The 18,254-nt window shown below is 41.8% G+C and overlaps 2 protein-coding genes and 1 long non-coding RNA gene across 5 annotated transcripts in view; 1 reads left to right on the plus strand and 2 right to left on the minus strand.

Moving 5' to 3' along the window:
• The window catches only part of tmem266 (transmembrane protein 266), a 30,659-nt gene extending 25,619 nt beyond the window's left edge, over window positions 1-5,040 (minus strand). For both annotated transcript variants that reach the window (XM_037107837.1, XM_037107835.1), the window contains exons 1-2: window positions 4,687-5,040; window positions 3,110-3,219 (exon numbers count right to left, since the gene is read on the minus strand). In XM_037107837.1, the coding sequence (XP_036963732.1) occupies window positions 3,110-3,123 (14 nt within the window). In that variant the 5' untranslated portion in view covers window positions 3,124-3,219; window positions 4,687-5,040. The remainder of the gene's footprint in view (window positions 1-3,109; window positions 3,220-4,686) is intronic.
• A 37-nt stretch (window positions 5,041-5,077) lies between these two features.
• On the plus strand, window positions 5,078-8,456 carry LOC119024847. Its single transcript, XR_005076624.1, has 3 exons — window positions 5,078-5,294; window positions 8,065-8,191; window positions 8,421-8,456. It is a non-coding gene; the product is annotated as an uncharacterized LOC119024847 (long non-coding RNA).
• Window positions 8,457-10,533: 2,077 nt separating this feature from the next.
• lactb (lactamase, beta) lies at window positions 10,534-17,094 on the minus strand. Of its 2 annotated transcripts, none has more exons than XM_037107981.1 (7): window positions 16,849-17,094; window positions 13,751-15,521; window positions 13,564-13,630; window positions 12,289-12,479; window positions 11,863-12,181; window positions 11,614-11,779; window positions 10,534-11,440 (listed from the first exon to the last, which is right to left on the minus strand). In XM_037107981.1, exons 2-7 carry the CDS (start codon window positions 14,210-14,212, stop codon window positions 10,915-10,917), a joined length of 1,731 nt encoding a protein of 576 aa, XP_036963876.1. In that variant the 5' UTR covers window positions 14,213-15,521; window positions 16,849-17,094; the 3' UTR covers window positions 10,534-10,914. The 2 variants fall into 2 exon arrangements, with proteins under 2 accessions (XP_036963876.1, XP_036963878.1); XM_037107983.1 differs by having other exon boundaries at window positions 13,763-15,521; window positions 16,849-17,088.
• Window positions 17,095-18,254: the final 1,160 nt, after the last annotated feature.

An 18,254-nucleotide genomic window follows, 5' to 3' on the forward strand; every position in this document is an offset into this window, starting at 1 on the left:
GCCAACACAGTAAAACCCTAACCCTAACCCTAATGATAAAAAAAAAAAAAAAAGTATAACAAGGCTTTTCCAATCGACGTGATAAGGGGTGAGAGTGATGCCTGTCACATCATATTCAAAATCACCTATTTTGAGCAGTAAATCCTGCCCTTCTGTCACTTCAGTGGATTTCAAAGTGCTGCCTCAGCGTGAACTGGTGGTTTGCAGAGGGCATCGGTATCATTGTCATTCTGAGTGCTCACTCCCACAGTATTTCAGGCCAGCTGTCTACAACACGGTCGCTCTGTCGTATCCAATAAGTTTTTTATACGGCCACTTGGCTACCCCCTTGGTGCACAATTCACTGTCCTGATATCATCAGGAAATCGGGACCAATGTGCCAAATCACTTATATGGGCCCCGGCCAGATTCCCCAGCAGCAGCAGCAGCAGCAGCCCTGACACAAGCTCCTGACACAGTGGTACATTTGTAAGATCCGAACTCATCGGCAACGGCTGCTCTTTCAAGGTCTGAGGGGAAATTACAGTAGTTGATTCCACTGCATCAATGAAGAGTGAATGTGTTTTGTTGGTCTTCGGAGGCTTATTTCACTGTTAATAGAGAAAATGCTTCAGCTTCAGATCTGCCGTTTAAAGTCCAAATCACATCACAGTTAGCAGGGAGAGAGGACGACGCTTGAAACATCAAAATGTTGTCTCCAGACATCCCAAACACAGCTGCTTGATCCTTTGTATGTTGGATATGGACCCACAGTATCACAGTAAAAGGTGAAGCACTCATTATTCTAGGTGTAAGGACCAAAACCAACCAATCTGTTCATCTGTTTCCCAATAATTTCCTCTTCCCAAACCCTCTCTGTGGCACTCAGCCCAAAGTCCATTAATTCTTGCTGAAAACAGGCCACAAATGCAGTTTAATCTTTAAGTAATTTAACACATTTCTTAAAACAGATTTCAGCAAAATGTAATCAAACAGAAGTTATGGGACATTTGTTGACAGTATTCAACGACTGATAATTCCACATTTGATGCACTAATGAGCATTTAAAGGATGTGTGGGATAGACGTATAATAAAGTACAGTGCCCAGGTTCATCATAATAGAGAAACATATCCCCCAGTGCAACAGTGAAGCCAACGGGTGTGTTATTCATAGTTTTTAGGCAACAACGGAGGTCATCAGCACAGAGCATTGACAATAAATTACAGCATATCAGGTTTGACAGAACAGATGGTATCTTTTAGAAAAACAATTCATTGTAACAGTTGTAAAACTAAAGTATTCGTGACTGAATATATCATTTCAAAGAATCTGTTTGGAATATGACTTAGCAATTAGAAGAACTGATGTCTCGCTAAACATCCACTGAATGATCTGAAGACCTACGACTCATAGCATTCAAGAAACGTAGCGCACCGCATTCAGAGACGGGATTAGAAACTTTGTATTTGAGCAAATGTAACTGTGTCAAGAAAGGCTAATCAATAGACTAGTCATTAGTCATCAAATACCTTCACTTTGGGTTGGTGATTGTTGGTGTTCACACTGAAAACCAATGAGATATCCTCATGAGCTATCTCATACCCAGGTCATCAAACTTTGCCCAAAGCATAGGTATTTGGTGCCCTGGGAATGAGAGTGAAAAATCAACTAAATTTTCCCACAAATCACCTACTGTGCCTTTAAAAAGGTACAGTTTGTAGTATTTGGCCCAAATTCAAAAGTAGCTGCACTTAATTTGGGGCTCAGCTCAACTGGATTTGGCAGACAGAGGTCAGTTTGACAACAGGGGATACTGTATGGAGGTGATTTACAGTGGCTCGGACCAGAAGACTACGTCTCTGGGGATGACAAGAAACCGGCAAGTGAAGACGGGGGAGGCGTGCATCGGGACAGAAGTGACAGAGAGTCGGATCATGCACTGATCACACACCACAAACTACTTTGTATTATAGATTCAATAAACAACAACACGATCTGTTTGCTTGCTGCAGACGACCTTTGTCTCTAAAGGAAGTGTGTTGTTGCACCTTGCCGCAAATCCATATGTGCACTCCGGGATAAAGCAGCGGCCACATACGGCAGAGGCACAAATATTTATGTTCAGTCTGTGTGTTGTGGACAGCTGTGCGAAAGATGTCCTATAAATCCCTTTGAATTTGTTGTATATGAGCATCTAATCATTTTTTGCATCCTGCCCACCTCCTACTGTTGAGGGCGAGAGAGAGAGAGAGAGAGAGATGGAGAGAGAGAGAGAGAGAGAGAGAGAGAGAGAGAGAGAGAGAGAGAGAGAGAGAGAGAGAAAGGATTTACAGCATCAAGACTGAGAGAGCAGAGGTGAAAAATAACTCCAAAGACCTTTCTCTGCATGAGAGTTTCCCATCTGTCACTTCATAGAGAGTCACTGGCATTCAGCAGCATTAAATCATTGTACCACTAAACAGTCAACAAACTCTACATGCGATTTGGTTACAGATCGTTTGTACTACCGTTCTTCTTCAAATGGAACCTGCAATCAACCATCAGTGGCGCTAATCTGCTGGTCTCGAGGCTGGGACAGAGATCCCTGTTGGTTGGAAGCAGCATCCTGCCCCTTTAATCAGAAGATGCAGCTGACTGAACCCATTCTGCATTCACCCTTCACTCCACTCCACTCCACTCTACTCCACCTCCTCCCACTCCACTCCATTCCCCTGCTCCCTCTCTTTTTCCCCTTCTCTTAGCCCCCACCCGGGCTGTCATCAGAATGCAGGGCCTGTCTGGAGGACCACACACAGAGTAATTATTAATAAGAGAAGATGACAAGTGAACATCCCTCCTGAATGCTAAGAGATGCCAGCGGAGACTGGAGATGGCCGGGCCGCTCTCCCGCTCTCAGCCTCGCTTGCAGAGATGCCGGGCGAGGCCGAGCTCCGCTTTCTTTCCCCCGCTGATCTGTGCTCAGAGTCATTGACTCACAGGAGGAGCGTGAGAATATGCAGGTCCAACTCTGCTAATCATATCCTACCACGCTGCTGAGATGCCCTTTGCATAAGACTGCGTGTTCATAAATAGAGATTTAAGATTTCACGCTCCTGCAGACATGGTTTCAAACAAGACTTTATACTCACTGCGTGTTGCTCATGTTGAGGTCTCGTTGCTGCGAATAGACGTCCAAACTAAATGACCCCAAGAAGAGGAAATTGATTTCACCGCTGCAGAGACCTGGCTCCTACCACACCTATGGAAATAGCAGAAGAAGAAAGAGTGTAATTACTACAGGGAAAGGAAATCAGGAAGCTAGTCATGGGCAAAACTCCATCTGCTGAAGAAGATTGTGAGACATTATTGGGAGCTCCAGTGCAGCAATCAATAGACCTTGAGGGGAGATTGTTTTGCCAACTGCTGTTTCCAAGGTCAAGACCGAACATTTGATCTCAAAATCATGAAATCTACACACACAGCTGAGCTGTTTAACCCCAACGCATGCAAAATGATCAATGAAACATCACTGCCTGTGCGTTTTCCTGAAGGCACCCTGTCCTAACTTCAGCTTTAGCTACGCTCCGTTCAACTATTTTCCTGGGGAGCACTAAACTGTAATGGATTTTAAATCTCCTCCAATATACGCTCCGCTCTGTGAATCAGGGGCTGAGGAACATCACACCTCTTGCATAGCAAGTGCAGCAGGATGCTAGCTCTTTGTACCACAGGATAGAGAGCCATTGATGTCCAAGTCGGCTCAGTGAAAGTGCGTGGGGGGGTGGGGGGGCAGGCATGACATGAGCGGACAGGGAAAGTCACAGGCTCAGATTTCTGAAATCGCCACCAAGAGATGGATTATTACACATTGGCTTTGTTGACACCTGCGTGATTTTCACAGTTATTTCACAGGACACACAGCGAAGTAACCCTCAGACACCAGAGAGGTGAGGAGTCAGCATTCGCAGCCGCGGGGAGAGGGGTGGAAGGGTGGGGGGTGGGGAGGGGTGGTGGGAACACAGCAGAGTAAATGTAGTGAAGCACAGCAGATTAAATGCTACTCAGGATAAATGAGCCCGGGTCATCCAAGGGCTGAGAGTGACACTGTTTCACTGCAGCACCCAAAAATGTGCTCATTAATGTAACACACACACAAAAACAAAAAACAAAGACGCAGCTGTGGACATGAGACGAGCAGAGACACTGAACAAGGTGCATCAGTTTTTGTGGTGAGGAATGACAGTGGAGGTGATGAGAGCGGCCAGGTGGGATCACAGGTAATTCACTGCAGAGCCGAGAAGTGTCTCTGGACTTGAGTAAATCACAGTATCGGCGACACTGAATGTCACAATTGCCATCTGGAGTTTATTACTTTAAGCACAGTCTGCAGTCGAAGTGCTTCATCAGCGGAAGACAGATTCTTCTTCTCCTTGCTCTCTTTTTTTGTTGTTGTTGTTGTACTATTTCATTTCACCCAAACAAAGCACCTTGGCGCTATTTCTGTCCGCTGCTCTCTGCATTCAACCCCTTTTAATCAAGATGCATTTGCAAATCGTAACATGGTTGTTACGCTGTTAACATTTTTTTCTTTTTAATTTTCATCCCACTGTGCTTAAAGGCCACACGGTCTCATTCTCCATTCAAAACCCAGCACGAATACACCAACTAACCGACAGGAGGAAAAAAAAAAAAAAAAAAAAAAACAAGCACAAAAAGGCACACTAACCTCTCCTGTGTTCCTGCTCTACATTGTGTAAAGTGTGGTCGTGACTCCTTTGCCCTCGCAGCGGTGATGGTAATATCTCCCTCCTCGCCGATGATGGTGATGATGGTGGTGGTGATGATGATGATGGTGATGATGATCAGCAGCGTGAGGGAAGCTCGGGTCTTGCTGTGTGTAGGCTGCGATTCCCCTTGAATTTGCGTCGGCCGAGCACCCGTATCGCCTCGCAGAAGACAGAAGACACCCACTCCGGACAGAAAGCAGCATCCTTCAGCGGAGACGACGAGGCTGTCACTGGATCAGGCTGAGAACGACATGTTCGGAGGGAGGCATGATGTGCTCGCAGGGCTTTTCTCCACCTCCCTCCCCCCCCCACCCCCCACCCCACCAACACAATCACACCAGGGACTCCATGTGCCCGATAATAAGAAAAAAAAAGAAAAAAAAAAAGAGGAGGTTCACGACCTGGAGCTGTCCAGGTGCTGAAAACTGGGGATTCCAGCGGCTGCAGATGTGCGACGAGCGGCGGCGGCGTCAGCGCGGAGGGGAGACCGAGAGAGAGTCACACACGCAAAAACATGCACACGATACATCACACGAAGCATGAACGTGTAAGTCTGGATTTAGTATGAAGCCACAAGAGCCCCGCAGACATCCCTCTTTTTCTTTTCTTTTCTTTTTTCCCTGTGCCACCCTGGATGCGTCGACGTAGAAAAAAAAAAAAAAAAAACACTCTCGCTTCACTTCACCTCTTGAGCTTCAGAGTTTTCCTCGCGATAACAACCCACCCGCACGAAACCAAAAAGAGAGAAAATAAATAAATAAGATTTTTTTTAAATTTTTTTTACTAATACTCTCACAGTGACTTCAAGTGTTTCAGTGGCGTTCACTGGCGAGTATCTGCTGTGTTTAATGAGCCTCATAAATCTGCTGCGTCACTGTAATATTTATATTCGACCTGTGTCCTATAAAACAGACCTGGTTTGTCGCTAGAATTAAAATAAATGTGCAACCACCTTCCAGTAAAGGGCTTATAAGGGTTGTATAAACTGTATCTGGTGACCTTTTTTTTTTTTTTTTTAATAACAATGTAAGCCTGCATTACTTTAAAGATCAGACACTGACTAAAATAAAGATTTCTTTGGCCAGGATATTAAAAAAAGACAAAATATTATCATTTATCTTTGATGACAGTCAGAGGAAGAAAAGGTTAGAGCTCTGAGTTTCTCTAAAAAGCTATCAAGTCTGTACTTATATATGTTAAACAGTCTTTAATAAAGGATTTTTTAAATTGTATTCTAATAAATCAGCAGTAAATATTAAGTTAATATATGGATTTTGGTTTAGATCCCAGATGGAGCTATCTGACTGGTTATTGGTTATCAATCGCTGAGGTTGTAAGCACTTTTTAAATAATAGATACTGTAAGACTTTAATTAAAGTAATATGTTACATCTTTGCTTTAACTGAAGAACTGGGTACTTTTTACAGCACTGGTTTCATGCTACAGGGGGATTTTTCACAACCTGGCAACCCATATGTTAACTGGGTGCTTAAAACTGAGCTACAAAGCATTAGTAAATTATTTATTACCATAATTTAGTTGCATAAGTTTTTAAAACTTTTTAAAAACCTGGCAACCAATAAGATGTGATTATTGGATGATTAGAATCGATATATAAGGAATTAGTAAATTTATTATTTTGCCATTTGGCAGCAAAAAAGAGAGAAAATCTCTATAAAAGGTTGCCAAATTTGAAGGTGGTGTCAGCATTATAAGCAAAGTGAAATATGGAGTCTACAGTGGTAAATAATTAATACATAACAAATTCATGTTAGTTTGGATTCTATTGTGCAGGCTTTCTGAATGACTACAGTTTTATGCTGCAGGAGCATAAACACTATAATCAAAGGATTTTTCTCAACCTGGCAACCCATATGTTGTTCTTGATGGGTGCTTATAGCTGATCCATACAACATAAGTAAATGATTTACTACCTTTAATTTCGTCATCAGTTACAAAGAAGCCTTCTGTTAAGGGTGCTATCTTCACTGAAGGGAGCTATCTGAAAAAAAAAGTTTACATGCAGTGGCGTAATGTAACTAAGTATATCTACAGAAGTGCAGTACTTAAGTATAATTCTTTCTTCTTCTTTTAATTCTTCTTGGAGGAAAAAAATAAATGTTTTACTCACATTTGTTTGGTAACTTTAGTTTCTAATTACTTTGTAGATGATGTGCTGCATCAGAGCCAAAGTAATGCAATTTTATTTTATCGGTAATGGATTAAAACCACCTAGATTAATTCAGGTAATCAGAAAAACGCTGACTATTGGATCAAATAATTGACCAGGTTGATAATCAGTTGACCCATAGTATAAAGTATATACAAATTGTATGCGTAAATATGTGTATTATTTACTTTAACCTATACTTTTGATACTTGTAATAGTATTCATTTAGGTTACTTTCCATTTTATGAAACAAATATTTTAACACGACATCTTCACTTTAACTTAAAAGTATGACTTTGGGTTACCTTTTACAGCAATGTTTTGTTTTGTTTTTTCCTACCAGCAGGGGATTTTTCACAACCTGGCAACCCATCTGTGATTCAACTGTGGTGCTCCAAACTGATCTAGTGAAACTGAGCAAATGATTTATTATTAACTTGGTACCAACATCATTATCTGACTGACATCTTCTACGGTGGGCCTTAGAGGTGTGGCCCTCATAATCTACTAATAACACCTGTCAAATGAGCAGACACTAAAAAGAAATGTCCTCAATATCAGGTTATCATCTTCACACTGTAGCTGGATTGAGGTCTGTGTAATCTGATAAAAGACTGGCCTGATGGCGCAAACACTAAATGGATCAAAGCAACACATTTCTTTTTAAAATAAGAAAGCAGTGGGTGATTAAAAATAGCCAGTTGATGAGTCACCTAACGGTTCTGCGCACACGGCAGTAATTATTTGTCTGAAGGAAGTGGTGCAATGTGTTTATAGCCAGCAAAGGTTCCCACGATTCCATTCATGCCTTCTTTGCATTCCTGTCATTCAGTTGTTTCTTACCAAACCCAGACACGCTGAGCTCACATGCACAACAGGTGATTTCCTCACCCAGCCTGATCTCACAGAGCTCCAAGAACAAAAACAAAATGCCATCTACTGAACTCTTCGTCTGATAGTATCACACTGAGGTCAACACTGTCACAATGAGACTTCTCAGACCTCTGATAGCTTTGTATTGCTTCTATGCCATGAAATGACACCATATACGACACACTAACAAATGACCTACAATTACTTGCCAGTATCCTGACATTTACCTTGCCATTTACAATGTGGACAAACTGCAATCACAACATTTTTTTAGGCGAAGGGAGGAACACGCCCACATGTGTCTTCTCCAACAAAAAGCAGTTCTGAGCTACTTTCGAGCGTCACTATGACTCACCCCGGGAACCTGTGCTGACTACCAACAGCTGGGATTTCACGATCTGGTAAGGAACAGATTTTTGGCTTATTTCAGTCAGGGTCACGTTATATATTTATATATATATTCCTCTCACAACTCAATAATAACTTAATGACACCTTTCACTTTTAAAAAAGGCCTTGAAACCTTGTGGGTGTGTTTTGATTATTTGCATTTGAACAGTCTAGTTATGACTTGCTTTCCTGGCAAGACAAAACTACCTCTGGTGTGACAGAAAGTTTCTTGTGCTCTCAGGAAAACAGCAAGAACAAACGCTCCCAATGATGGCAGGTAAATATGAGAGATGATCCGAAGCAACGACAAATCATTTTCAAAAGTGTAGAGCCGCTCTTCCTGACCTGTTGTGTCTTTGTAGAACATGGAGACCCCTGTGATGGGCCGGATGTCAACTATTGCATGAATGGAGGGACCTGCTATAAAATAACTGCCATGAATACACTCTCCTGTGTGTAAGTTGATTACAAAACTGGATTTTCATTTGTCTTTGATGTCGAAGTGACTCTTAGGGAACTTTCATGCACGTACTTTCACGTATGATGTCATCACATGGCAACACGGTTGACTAAATTCCTGTGCTGACAGATACTTTCGCCTGTCATTTCTTACGTCAGGTGCAATGACAGTTACAAAGGCAGCAGATGTGAGCAATTCCAGCTCTCCCGGAGTAACCCAGATGCAACAAGGGCAGGGTTAATTGCAGCCGTGGTCATTTCTGTCCTCCTCGCCTTAGTGATCCTGGCAGTTGTTATCTACTATGTCCGCAAGTAAGTTCATTGTAGATTTAGGTTTGCCAGCATGGCCTCTAAATTTAGCATTTGATTGTGGAAATGTTTGATATGTTATTAAGTCAGAATATCCTCTTTGAAAGCTTGTAATCATTACTTGTGTCCCCCCTGCAGGATGTTGAAAGCCAGAAGACAGAGCCAACAGAACAATCAGCAACAGTATTGGAGAGTAAAACCGAGAGTATGATCTTTTCTTCTGACGTGCGCTTGTTTCTCTCTTGGTTGTGTTGTCGGATGAGATGAGAGAAGAGTGTCAGTTGCCTTCTTGGACTCAATACCATTTTTTATTTTTTTTTGGATAGTATGAAACAACTGCTGCACTGACATCGTGCCTGGTGAAGAGCTGATAGCTCGATTGCTCGTCTCATGAGATTTCAGGGACAAAGGTGTAACTCATTACCGCACACACAAACAAGGTGTGAAACAAGTGTGAGTGGGTGGAAATTGAATCACAGCTTGCACAGTAGCCTATTTAACACAGCTATGACGTGGGCACTGGTGTTACTTGTGTTAAATCGCATTTCAATCTATGTGCTTTGTCTGAAATGTATTTACAAAGCATTGTTTGACTATGTAAAGAAAAAAATATGTGAACTATTATTCTATATATTAAACATTTAACATTACAATTATGGCATAATCCCTTGTATCAATGAATGACTATGCTCAATATGTTACTAGTTAATATTTTGAAATGATGTAAATACATGCAATGATCCCTACTGAATGTCTTCACTGTGTGATTTCTGGTGGACCACACACACACACACCCACACATATTTCTGAGGATCCTGATCCATTCTAATCTCAACATTTAGCCTATTCTTAACCTGATCCTATATCTAACCTGAACCCAAAACCATAATTGCCCCTCTGCAGTCTTTAAAACTCAAGACTGGTCCTGACGAAACTGGATGTGCAGGAACACACTTAGTAATACACTGTGCGTGGGAGTCTGTATAATTAGAGTATCCCAAGCCGTTCATCAGTCTCCTTAAATCTAAAAATGGGCACAGGAGATCCCAGGAGCTTCATAATGAGAATGGTGTCATCAAATATGCTTCAATTCAGCAAGCTCATAGGAGAGAATTATCACTAGTTGGGCCACACTGTCAGTAGCTTGGACTTTCAGTATTATCCCAACAGTTGCTACAACCAACTGTGGAAGAAGAAAAAGCTAAATTTAGACAGTCGACAGATTAGTTAGTCCCTAAAATACTAATGGCCATTAGTGAGGCAGCTTTTCAGCACTCTAATACGGGCATTAAAATCTGAAATTGTTGTTATTTGTTAGCTTAAAAGACAAAGTCATGACTGTACTCACATTTGAATTACATAAAAGTGATCTGCAAAGTCAGCTCAGCAGTGAGTAAACTGTAAAAATATCATCTTATTGATTAATGACTGAGGACAGTATAGACAGTATTTAGACACACAACTGACCAAAGGATTTTGATGCTACTATGAGGAAGTATCTGTAGAGGGTGGACCCTTAAAAGTCACTGCATGTGCCGTAGTAACTTTGGTTGTTTACTATTCTGCTTTAAAATGCAACTGACCCCTTTCCATGAGTATGAAAAATTTGTTTTATTTCTCTCAAATGCAGAAACACATCAACTCAAATCTTGTTTTACCTTTCAAAAAGGTAGAAATGGAGTATTCTCTGTATAACTCCAACAAAGTGATGATGACATCAGCCAGTAGACTTCTTTTTGTAAGAAATGTATTAATTTGCTTCCACCTAGTGGCAGAATGGTGTCACTGCCAAGAGTTGTAATGAAGCGCGAGTTGTGTTTACTTTGAAAACTTCACTAGGTGTAAAAAACACATGAAAAATATTTATTCTGTTTAAAACATCCTCTGGACTTAAAATATGTATCAAAAGTATATAAGATCACAAGATTACCTGAAATGTAAACTCATTTCTGTGAACAAACTTACTCTTACAGGCTTCTGGCTTTGTCAAACTCATATGCAATTTTCAGAGCTGTGCCGTTAAGTCCCACTGACTGCATGTTAGTGATGATGGTGACCACCACCCCCTGTGGGAGGACGGGGGTCTGTCCTTGTCGCTGGTCTATCTCCTCACTGGGTAACACCAGGAGGACGCTGCTAGCCCCCACAGCGCCTCCTGTGTGTGACACGTAGTGTCTTCGCTTCCTGCACTGACCGTATTTCTGTAGTTTCTCCACGACCAGCCAGCCTTGGGCATACAGGCCATCTTTATCCCAGCTGGCCTCTGTCCTGTCAACAGGTGCCCACAGATCTATGACAGTCTGGGGTTTGAGGAAACCCGGCAACAAACTCTCAGTGTCCTTCAGGTGGGCCACCTGGTAGCTGTAGAGTAGAGCATTACCAAAAAGCAGCAGGTCGCCTGCCGTGGAAAGGAAGCCGCCGCCTGCCCACTTGTAGGAGTTGTCCACATACGGACAGTTCACAACACGTCCTCTCTTGTTGAGATGATAAAATCTGCATAGAAGCATCAGCAATTAATATGGACTCACGGCGAAAAAGATTAAACCTGAAATAACAGACACATCTACAAACTCATCCTCTGACATCACTGTAACATCTCTCCTGTACTAATCTGTGACTTGTCAGAGTAATTTCAACATAACTTGAAACTGGCGATGATGGAGTACCTGGAGCGGTGGTAAATTATAGGGTCGTTCTCGTCGGGCACAGTATTGAGCATTCCTAGCTCACGGAACATGCTCGTCATGACATCCAGGAAGCGCTGTCCAGCTGCTCGCTCCACAGCAGCACTAAGCAGAGTGAAGGCATGGGTGGAATACAGAAAAGTGGTGCCTGCAAAAAAAGATCTTACTCAGCAAAACATTAACATCACATCAATTGACAATGTCATATTTAAGTGGGTTGATGTGCCTTACCAGGTTTGAAAATGAGCGGGTCATCCTTGAAGAGGTCCAAAGCCCGAGTGACACTTTCAAAGTTGTCCTTCAAGTAGTACTCCTCGTGCTCAAACTCCTTTTTCTTCTGAGCCGGAGTGGCTTCTTTGTCTTTGGTGTTCTGCTCTGTGGCAGGTTTATCTTTGTTTCCAGATGAGCTCTTTTCATCCTCTCTCTCTTTCACTGGTGGCTTTAACAGTCGCTTAGCTTTCTCCTTGTCCTCCTTCACTTTCTTAGCATCCTTCTCATAATGACGTATACCACTCAGGTGGGACAGAATCATACGAGGGGTTATTGTGACCTGAAAGTTCAGAAAATGATGTGCATGTGAATTGAACATGAAAATCAAGAGGGTGATATTATTAATGACAACAGTATGACTGCAACACTGTTGTTCGAGTTACTTACATCCTGTCCATCAAATTGTTTCTGGGGAAATTCTGGCACATATTTCTGGACTGGAACATCCAGATCTAGTTTCCCCTCCTCACACAGTCGTGCAGCAGCTGCGGATGTGAGGGGCTTACTGATGCTGGCGATTCGCAACACTGTGTTTGGGCTGCATGGCACACGATTCTCCAAATCAGCATAACCGATCCCTGAATTACATGAAGAATTTAAATGAATCTCACGAGAATATTTATGTGTAAAAAAACATTTACTGCGAAAATGTATTACACAACTTTTTGGAAATTTTACTAATGGATACAGAGCATGTCGGAGGCACACTGCAACCAGAGCTGTAGCTAAAAAGTCATTTGTTTGTTAATAATCTATTTAAGTCTTTTGTCCCTTCTTAATGTTTCTTTTTATCCCAAAGTAGTAAGCCCACCCAGAGCCTCTGTTAACCCGGCTGGTAATCTCCACCCTATTTTTTTGCCAAAAGTGAAATCACATGATCAGCAAGAATGGCACATCTGGGGGTTAATGGCCAGTTTCGCGCCAAAATCTGAAAGGCAAAACATTATCAACTGTGTCTACTTTGATAACAGAAGATTAGGCAACATACATAAAATGTATTTTCCTCGCAGGCCAATGTTGGCATAACTTTAGAAAGACCAATCTAACAGCATCTTATCAATGTGAGAAAAGTTAGCATTGACAAAAAAAAAAAAAAAAAAAGAAAAAAAATCAATCAGCAGCTATTTTGAGAAACAATTCAGACTTTGAGTCATTTCACAAGCAAAGATTAGACTAAATTTTCTCTAGTTCCAAGTACTCGAACGTTCAGATTTGCTACTTTCTGCTGTTCATATTTTGTTTGAATTTTACATCTGGTTTGGGTTTAGTATTGTACAAAGCAAGTCATTTGAAGACATCCCATGGGATGTACTCCACAAAAATGTTCCGGAACAGCATTCTCTTGATCATCTGAAGAAGGTGGGCACTTGTTTTAAAACGTCAAACACAGCTGGATAATAACAGAAAATGGCTCCATACGGCTTTTAGAGGTGTAATCCAAGTCGCCAAAAACCCTGACATCCCAACTTAACGTTTCAAAACAGCTCCCCATCTACTTCAACTGCTACACTGTTTCTCTGTGAAGCTTCAGACATGTTTTAGTGGGCTGTATAAAACTTCTGGCAACTTTTCATTGACATGCGGTTGAGTATATAATGACTACATTTTCTTTGATTTTGGTGAACGTATCCCTTTAATAAAGCGGATTTTCATGGCACCAACCTTCACACCAGACTTGAGCACCATCCACAGAGACTCCAACCACCAGCCCCGGAGCCCCGACCTCATCCTGAGAATCAACACACACAAACACACACTGAACTCACACAGGTGGCTCTGAAGTCAAGGCAGAGAATATACTAAGAGCAATATAGTGGTCTGAGCCACACCGAGCAGTTCACAGGCCTACCTCTGTGCCTACCTTTATCCGCTCCACAAGGTCCCTGCTAACGGCGATGGCACGGCTGTATCGATCGGTCCTCAGCGCTTCTGTTACCTGGACATCACAGGAGCTGTTGGCTGCGTCCGAGTGGTATTTCAGTCCGACGGCTAACGCGATCCCCACGCCGACCCCACATATCCAAATCCTGGACTTTGACCTGTATTTAAAAAAGCCCGTGTTTGACCCTCCGACGTGTCGTCTCTGTTGCTGATTAAAAACACTCCGCTTGTCCAAGGCTCCCCGGGGTGTCAGCAGCGGAGACTCGCGGGTTGCCAGCTGGGTACATTTGGCACAAAAACGATTTGGCAAAAACAACCGTGACATTTCTACTTGTGTTGCTTCTCTCGCCTTTTTGTTGGCGATGTGTATCTGCCCCTGGTTAACGAGCTCCAGGCTCCAGTTGACAACAACCTCTCTTCCTGTTTGCATCGTCGAGCCAGACCAGACGAATCAAATGACGACTAGGATCAAATCGAGCGAAGGAGGCAAACTCAAAGTCTGTCAGGCCTACTTTGGACTTTGGATCATCATTTTATTTATGATACAGAACATAATTATAACTAACTAACTAACAATAACTGATAACTACTAGGAATACGTGTATTTATTACTGTACGTGGTCATAATGATCTCATGGTAAACGGAGCTCGAGTCCCATGCTTTCTGTGTTTATTTGAATTGCCAGGATAAGATGCATCTAATCAATATTAACACATAATTTACAACTAATTGAGAAGGACTTGCACAACAGCACACGGAACACTTGAACATTAACATGTTATAAATCAGCAAAGCCGCATCAACTACAGTCAGAAAGTAGAGGTAGAGGGAGAGAAATTCCCCAGACTCCCTTATAAAATCGCTTAATTTTCGGAGATGTTGAATCATGGGAAACTTTATAGACATTGTTAAGTACTGTTTCTGATAATTTCCTAATTATGTGGGGGTTCTTGTAAATTCGGCATATTTTATAGAGTTGTTTCAGAGGGTGCTGCAGCCCGTTAAGCACCTCTATTTCCTGTAGAGAGCAGCAAGACTGATCCGACCAGATGTAACTTATACAGAGTTGTGGTGACTCTGGTGGAGGAGTTTATTTGTTTATTTTAAGCAAGGCCTGATGAAACCTGTTAGGTAAGGTTAGACCCTGAGGCAAAATGACAAAACTTAAATGACAAGATAAACGCCAGCCGTGATTCCCCTTTGCTTGGTCAAATCAGCCACACTTTTTTTTTTTTGTCAGTGCGCAAATGCACTAACATTTGTGGTAATGAAAACCTACCTGCTGGTAGTGAATTTGGGGCAGACTGCAGTCTCACAATCAGACCCATGAAACATACAATGCTTTTTAGAGTAATTGTAACACCTCTTATAAGTAAGCGTAGATTTCTAAATACATAATATGTACAAGTACCCTGCCCCTTTCTGTGACATCATCGTCATGAAGTCATATGAGACAGTGGGACACAGGCGGTGAGTTGAACCCCGGTCGAAGACAAAGCTTCTGGGCTGCCTGCTCTGCCAACTGAGCTAAACAGCTGCAGTGTTTTCATGGCCCTCTGGTTTGATCCAGTAAACCATGTAAAATAAGTCGCAGACTCACTGACAATCCAGGTGGTGTGCGCCAAAAAGAGGCCGTCTTGCTTGTTTCCCGCCTGAAGTTAGCACATTTCCCCCCAGAACTTTAAGATGCCACTATCAGTCTCTGACGCATCTTCACTCTGGTCGGAGCAGCTCTTCTCTGAGGACACAAACACGGTCAGTAAACTGCTCTGTACAAATCTGCTTTATGTACAGTTACCTGGTCAGTACAGGTGTATTCATGTCTGTGTGGGGGGTATACAGATCAGTTATAGCTTACCAATCTCTGGTAATAAGCCCAGGTGATGTTCCTTCATATTTCAGCGAGCTCCACATAGTAACTACCTTCATTCTTGTCTAAGCCAGGTAAGTTCTACGTACGTGCAGGTTAAAAGCGAGCCAGTCTCCCTCTCATGTCGGTGAGATTTGTTTTTGCCTCAAATGTTTCTGAAATAAGTCTGAACAGGAAGCTGGAGGCATCTCATTTAAGTTAAACTGTTGAGGTAAATTTAGCTCGAACATAATCCTCTAACTACATCCAATTAAATGTGCCATGGACGTTATGTTTTGCTCGGTGCACCAAACCTCCATTGTGATTTTGATCGTTTTATTTCTGCCGTGTTTACAACACTTATAATCCACAGTTATGCTCAGCTGTCACTACACTGTAAAAATGTCACCCTACTGATTATTGATAGGGTGGCAGTATTTGATCAACACACAACACTTTTCTTACCAAAGCATTCTATGTTGCTGTGAAGAAGTATCTGTACAGCATGGGCCCTCACTACATGGATGTGTACCGTGCTGCTTTGAATAACAACCCACCTCTTTCCATTTTGTATGAAATGTATTTTTCCTCAAATGAAGAAAATCACATTTATAAAAATGTTTGCTGTGTTCACGTTTAAAAGGTGGAAATTAATGGCCCTTTAAAATTAAACCGACAAAGAGATCTGTGGCCTTCTTTTTGTGTAAGCAATGCAGTAACTTGCTTCCACCTAGTGGCAGTGCAGCTTCAACAAAACAGCGACGCTGCTCAACACCTTCCAGGAACAACCCCACACAGACAGGACCGCCTCATACAACAGTGTCAGCGTGAATCATTGACCAGCAGATAGTGTTCACACAGTTGAACCCCAACCAACTCCCTTGGATATACAATTGCACATTGGCAACACTCATTCATTTATATATATCTATATCTATATCTATATATCTATATATCTATATCTATCTATATATATATATATATATATATATATATATATATAGACAAACACACACACACACACACACACACACACACACACACACACACACACACACACAATATTTACAACACAGCTGCTTGCTCCACAACAGCACTTAGCAAAGTAAAGGCTTCGGTGGAATACAAAAAGACACAGTAAAAACAAAATTATTTGTACTCATTTATACGTTAACAATGAAACTGTATCACATTTGAGTGGGTTGATGTGCCTTACCAGGTTTGAAAATGAGCGGTTGTCCTTTAAGAGGTCCAAAGCCGAAGTAACACTTTCAAAGTTGTCCTTCAAGTAGTACTCCTCGTGCTCAAACTCCTTTTTTCTTCTGAGCCTGAGTGGCTTCTTTGTCTTTGGTGCTCCGTTCTGTTGCAGATTTATCTTTGTTTCCAGATGAGCTCTTTTCATCCTCTCTCGCTTTTACTGGTGGCTTTAACTGTCGCTTAGCTTTCTCCTTGTCCTCCTTCACTTTCCTAGAATTCTTCTCTTAATGACGTATACCACTCAGGTGGGACAGAATCACACGTGGGGTTGTTGTGACCTGAAAGAAAAGAATAAATGACGTGCGCCTGAGCTGAACAAGAAAAGGGGCTGCTTGTTTTTTTTAAAGATCCAGATACTAAAAATAAAACTGTGACATATTAAGTGGCTTACCCCATCCAGTTGTTTCTGGGGGAAATTCTGGGACATATTTCTGGACTGGAACATCCAGATCTATTTTCCCCTCCTCACACAGTCGTGCAGCAGCTGCAGATGTGAGGGGCTTACTGATGCTGGTGATACAGTACATTGTTTCTGGGCTGCATGGCACACGATTCTCCACATCAGCATAAAGGATCCCTGAATTACATCAAGAATTTAAATGAATCATGTGAGAATATTTATTAGTTTCTAGAGCAATATGTTAAAAATTCCATGTGTTGCATTTCAAAAATCATTAACTGTGAGTAAACTGTGCGCTATTGGGCCAAGTTTCTCCGTTATTCTGCTGACTTGATTCTTGCCCAAGGCCATTTATGTTGTCAACTGTAAGTGAGCATCTTGTGTTCCAAGACAAACAGCTTTAAAGGCTTAAAAGCTATTTGTTTGTTAATAATTCATTTGTCTTCGTTGATTCTTCTGACTGTTTCTACTTTCTTCAAGGTAGCAAAGCCAACGCCAAGCCACTGTTGATGAAACTGACATGATATCAGTAAGAATGGCAGATTTCTGGGGTGTTGACCAAATGTTTTGCCAAAACCACAACGGTACACTGTTATTGTGACCATAATCATGCCAATTTTTTTTTTAATAGCATATAATTACTTTGCTTTGTGGGCCATCGTTGGACCAGTCAAGCTTGTTATGTGCAGGCCACAACACAGAACGCTAGTCTGATGTTGGCATCATGTGAGCAAGAGTGACACATTTTACAGCAAATTAAGGTAGTGAGAAAACTGACGTGGACTTAGTATTGGCAAAAAAAGTTAACTTTCTGCTGTTTACAGTTTGTTTTTTTATCAAAAGATAAATATAACCATTTTTCATGTGTACTGCGTATTAAGCAGTCCTACAGTTTGTGGGCACTGCAGTGCATCAACTCTCTTTCAGAGAAATCAGCTGGCATGGGCTGATAAATACTGTAGAAA

Source organism: Acanthopagrus latus, chromosome 8 (genome assembly GCF_904848185.1).
Source record: "Acanthopagrus latus isolate v.2019 chromosome 8, fAcaLat1.1, whole genome shotgun sequence".
NCBI lineage: Eukaryota > Metazoa > Chordata > Actinopteri > Spariformes > Sparidae > Acanthopagrus > Acanthopagrus latus.

What these genes read in the sequence shown, in the direction of transcription:
- lactb (XM_037107981.1), bottom strand. Translation starts at nt 14,212, where the DNA reads ATGCAAACAGGAAGAGAGGTTGTTGTCAACTGGAGCCTGGAGCTCGTT. An exon ending in GGATAAAGGTAGGCACAGAG is followed by an intron (nt 13,631 to 13,750) that starts GTAGGCCTGTGA and finishes GTTGATTCTCAG; the next exon opens with GATGAGGTCGGGGCTCCGGG. An exon ending in CCCGCTCATTTTCAAACCTG is followed by an intron (nt 11,780 to 11,862) that starts GTAAGGCACATC and finishes CTTTTTTTGCAG; the next exon opens with GCACCACTTTTCTGTATTCC.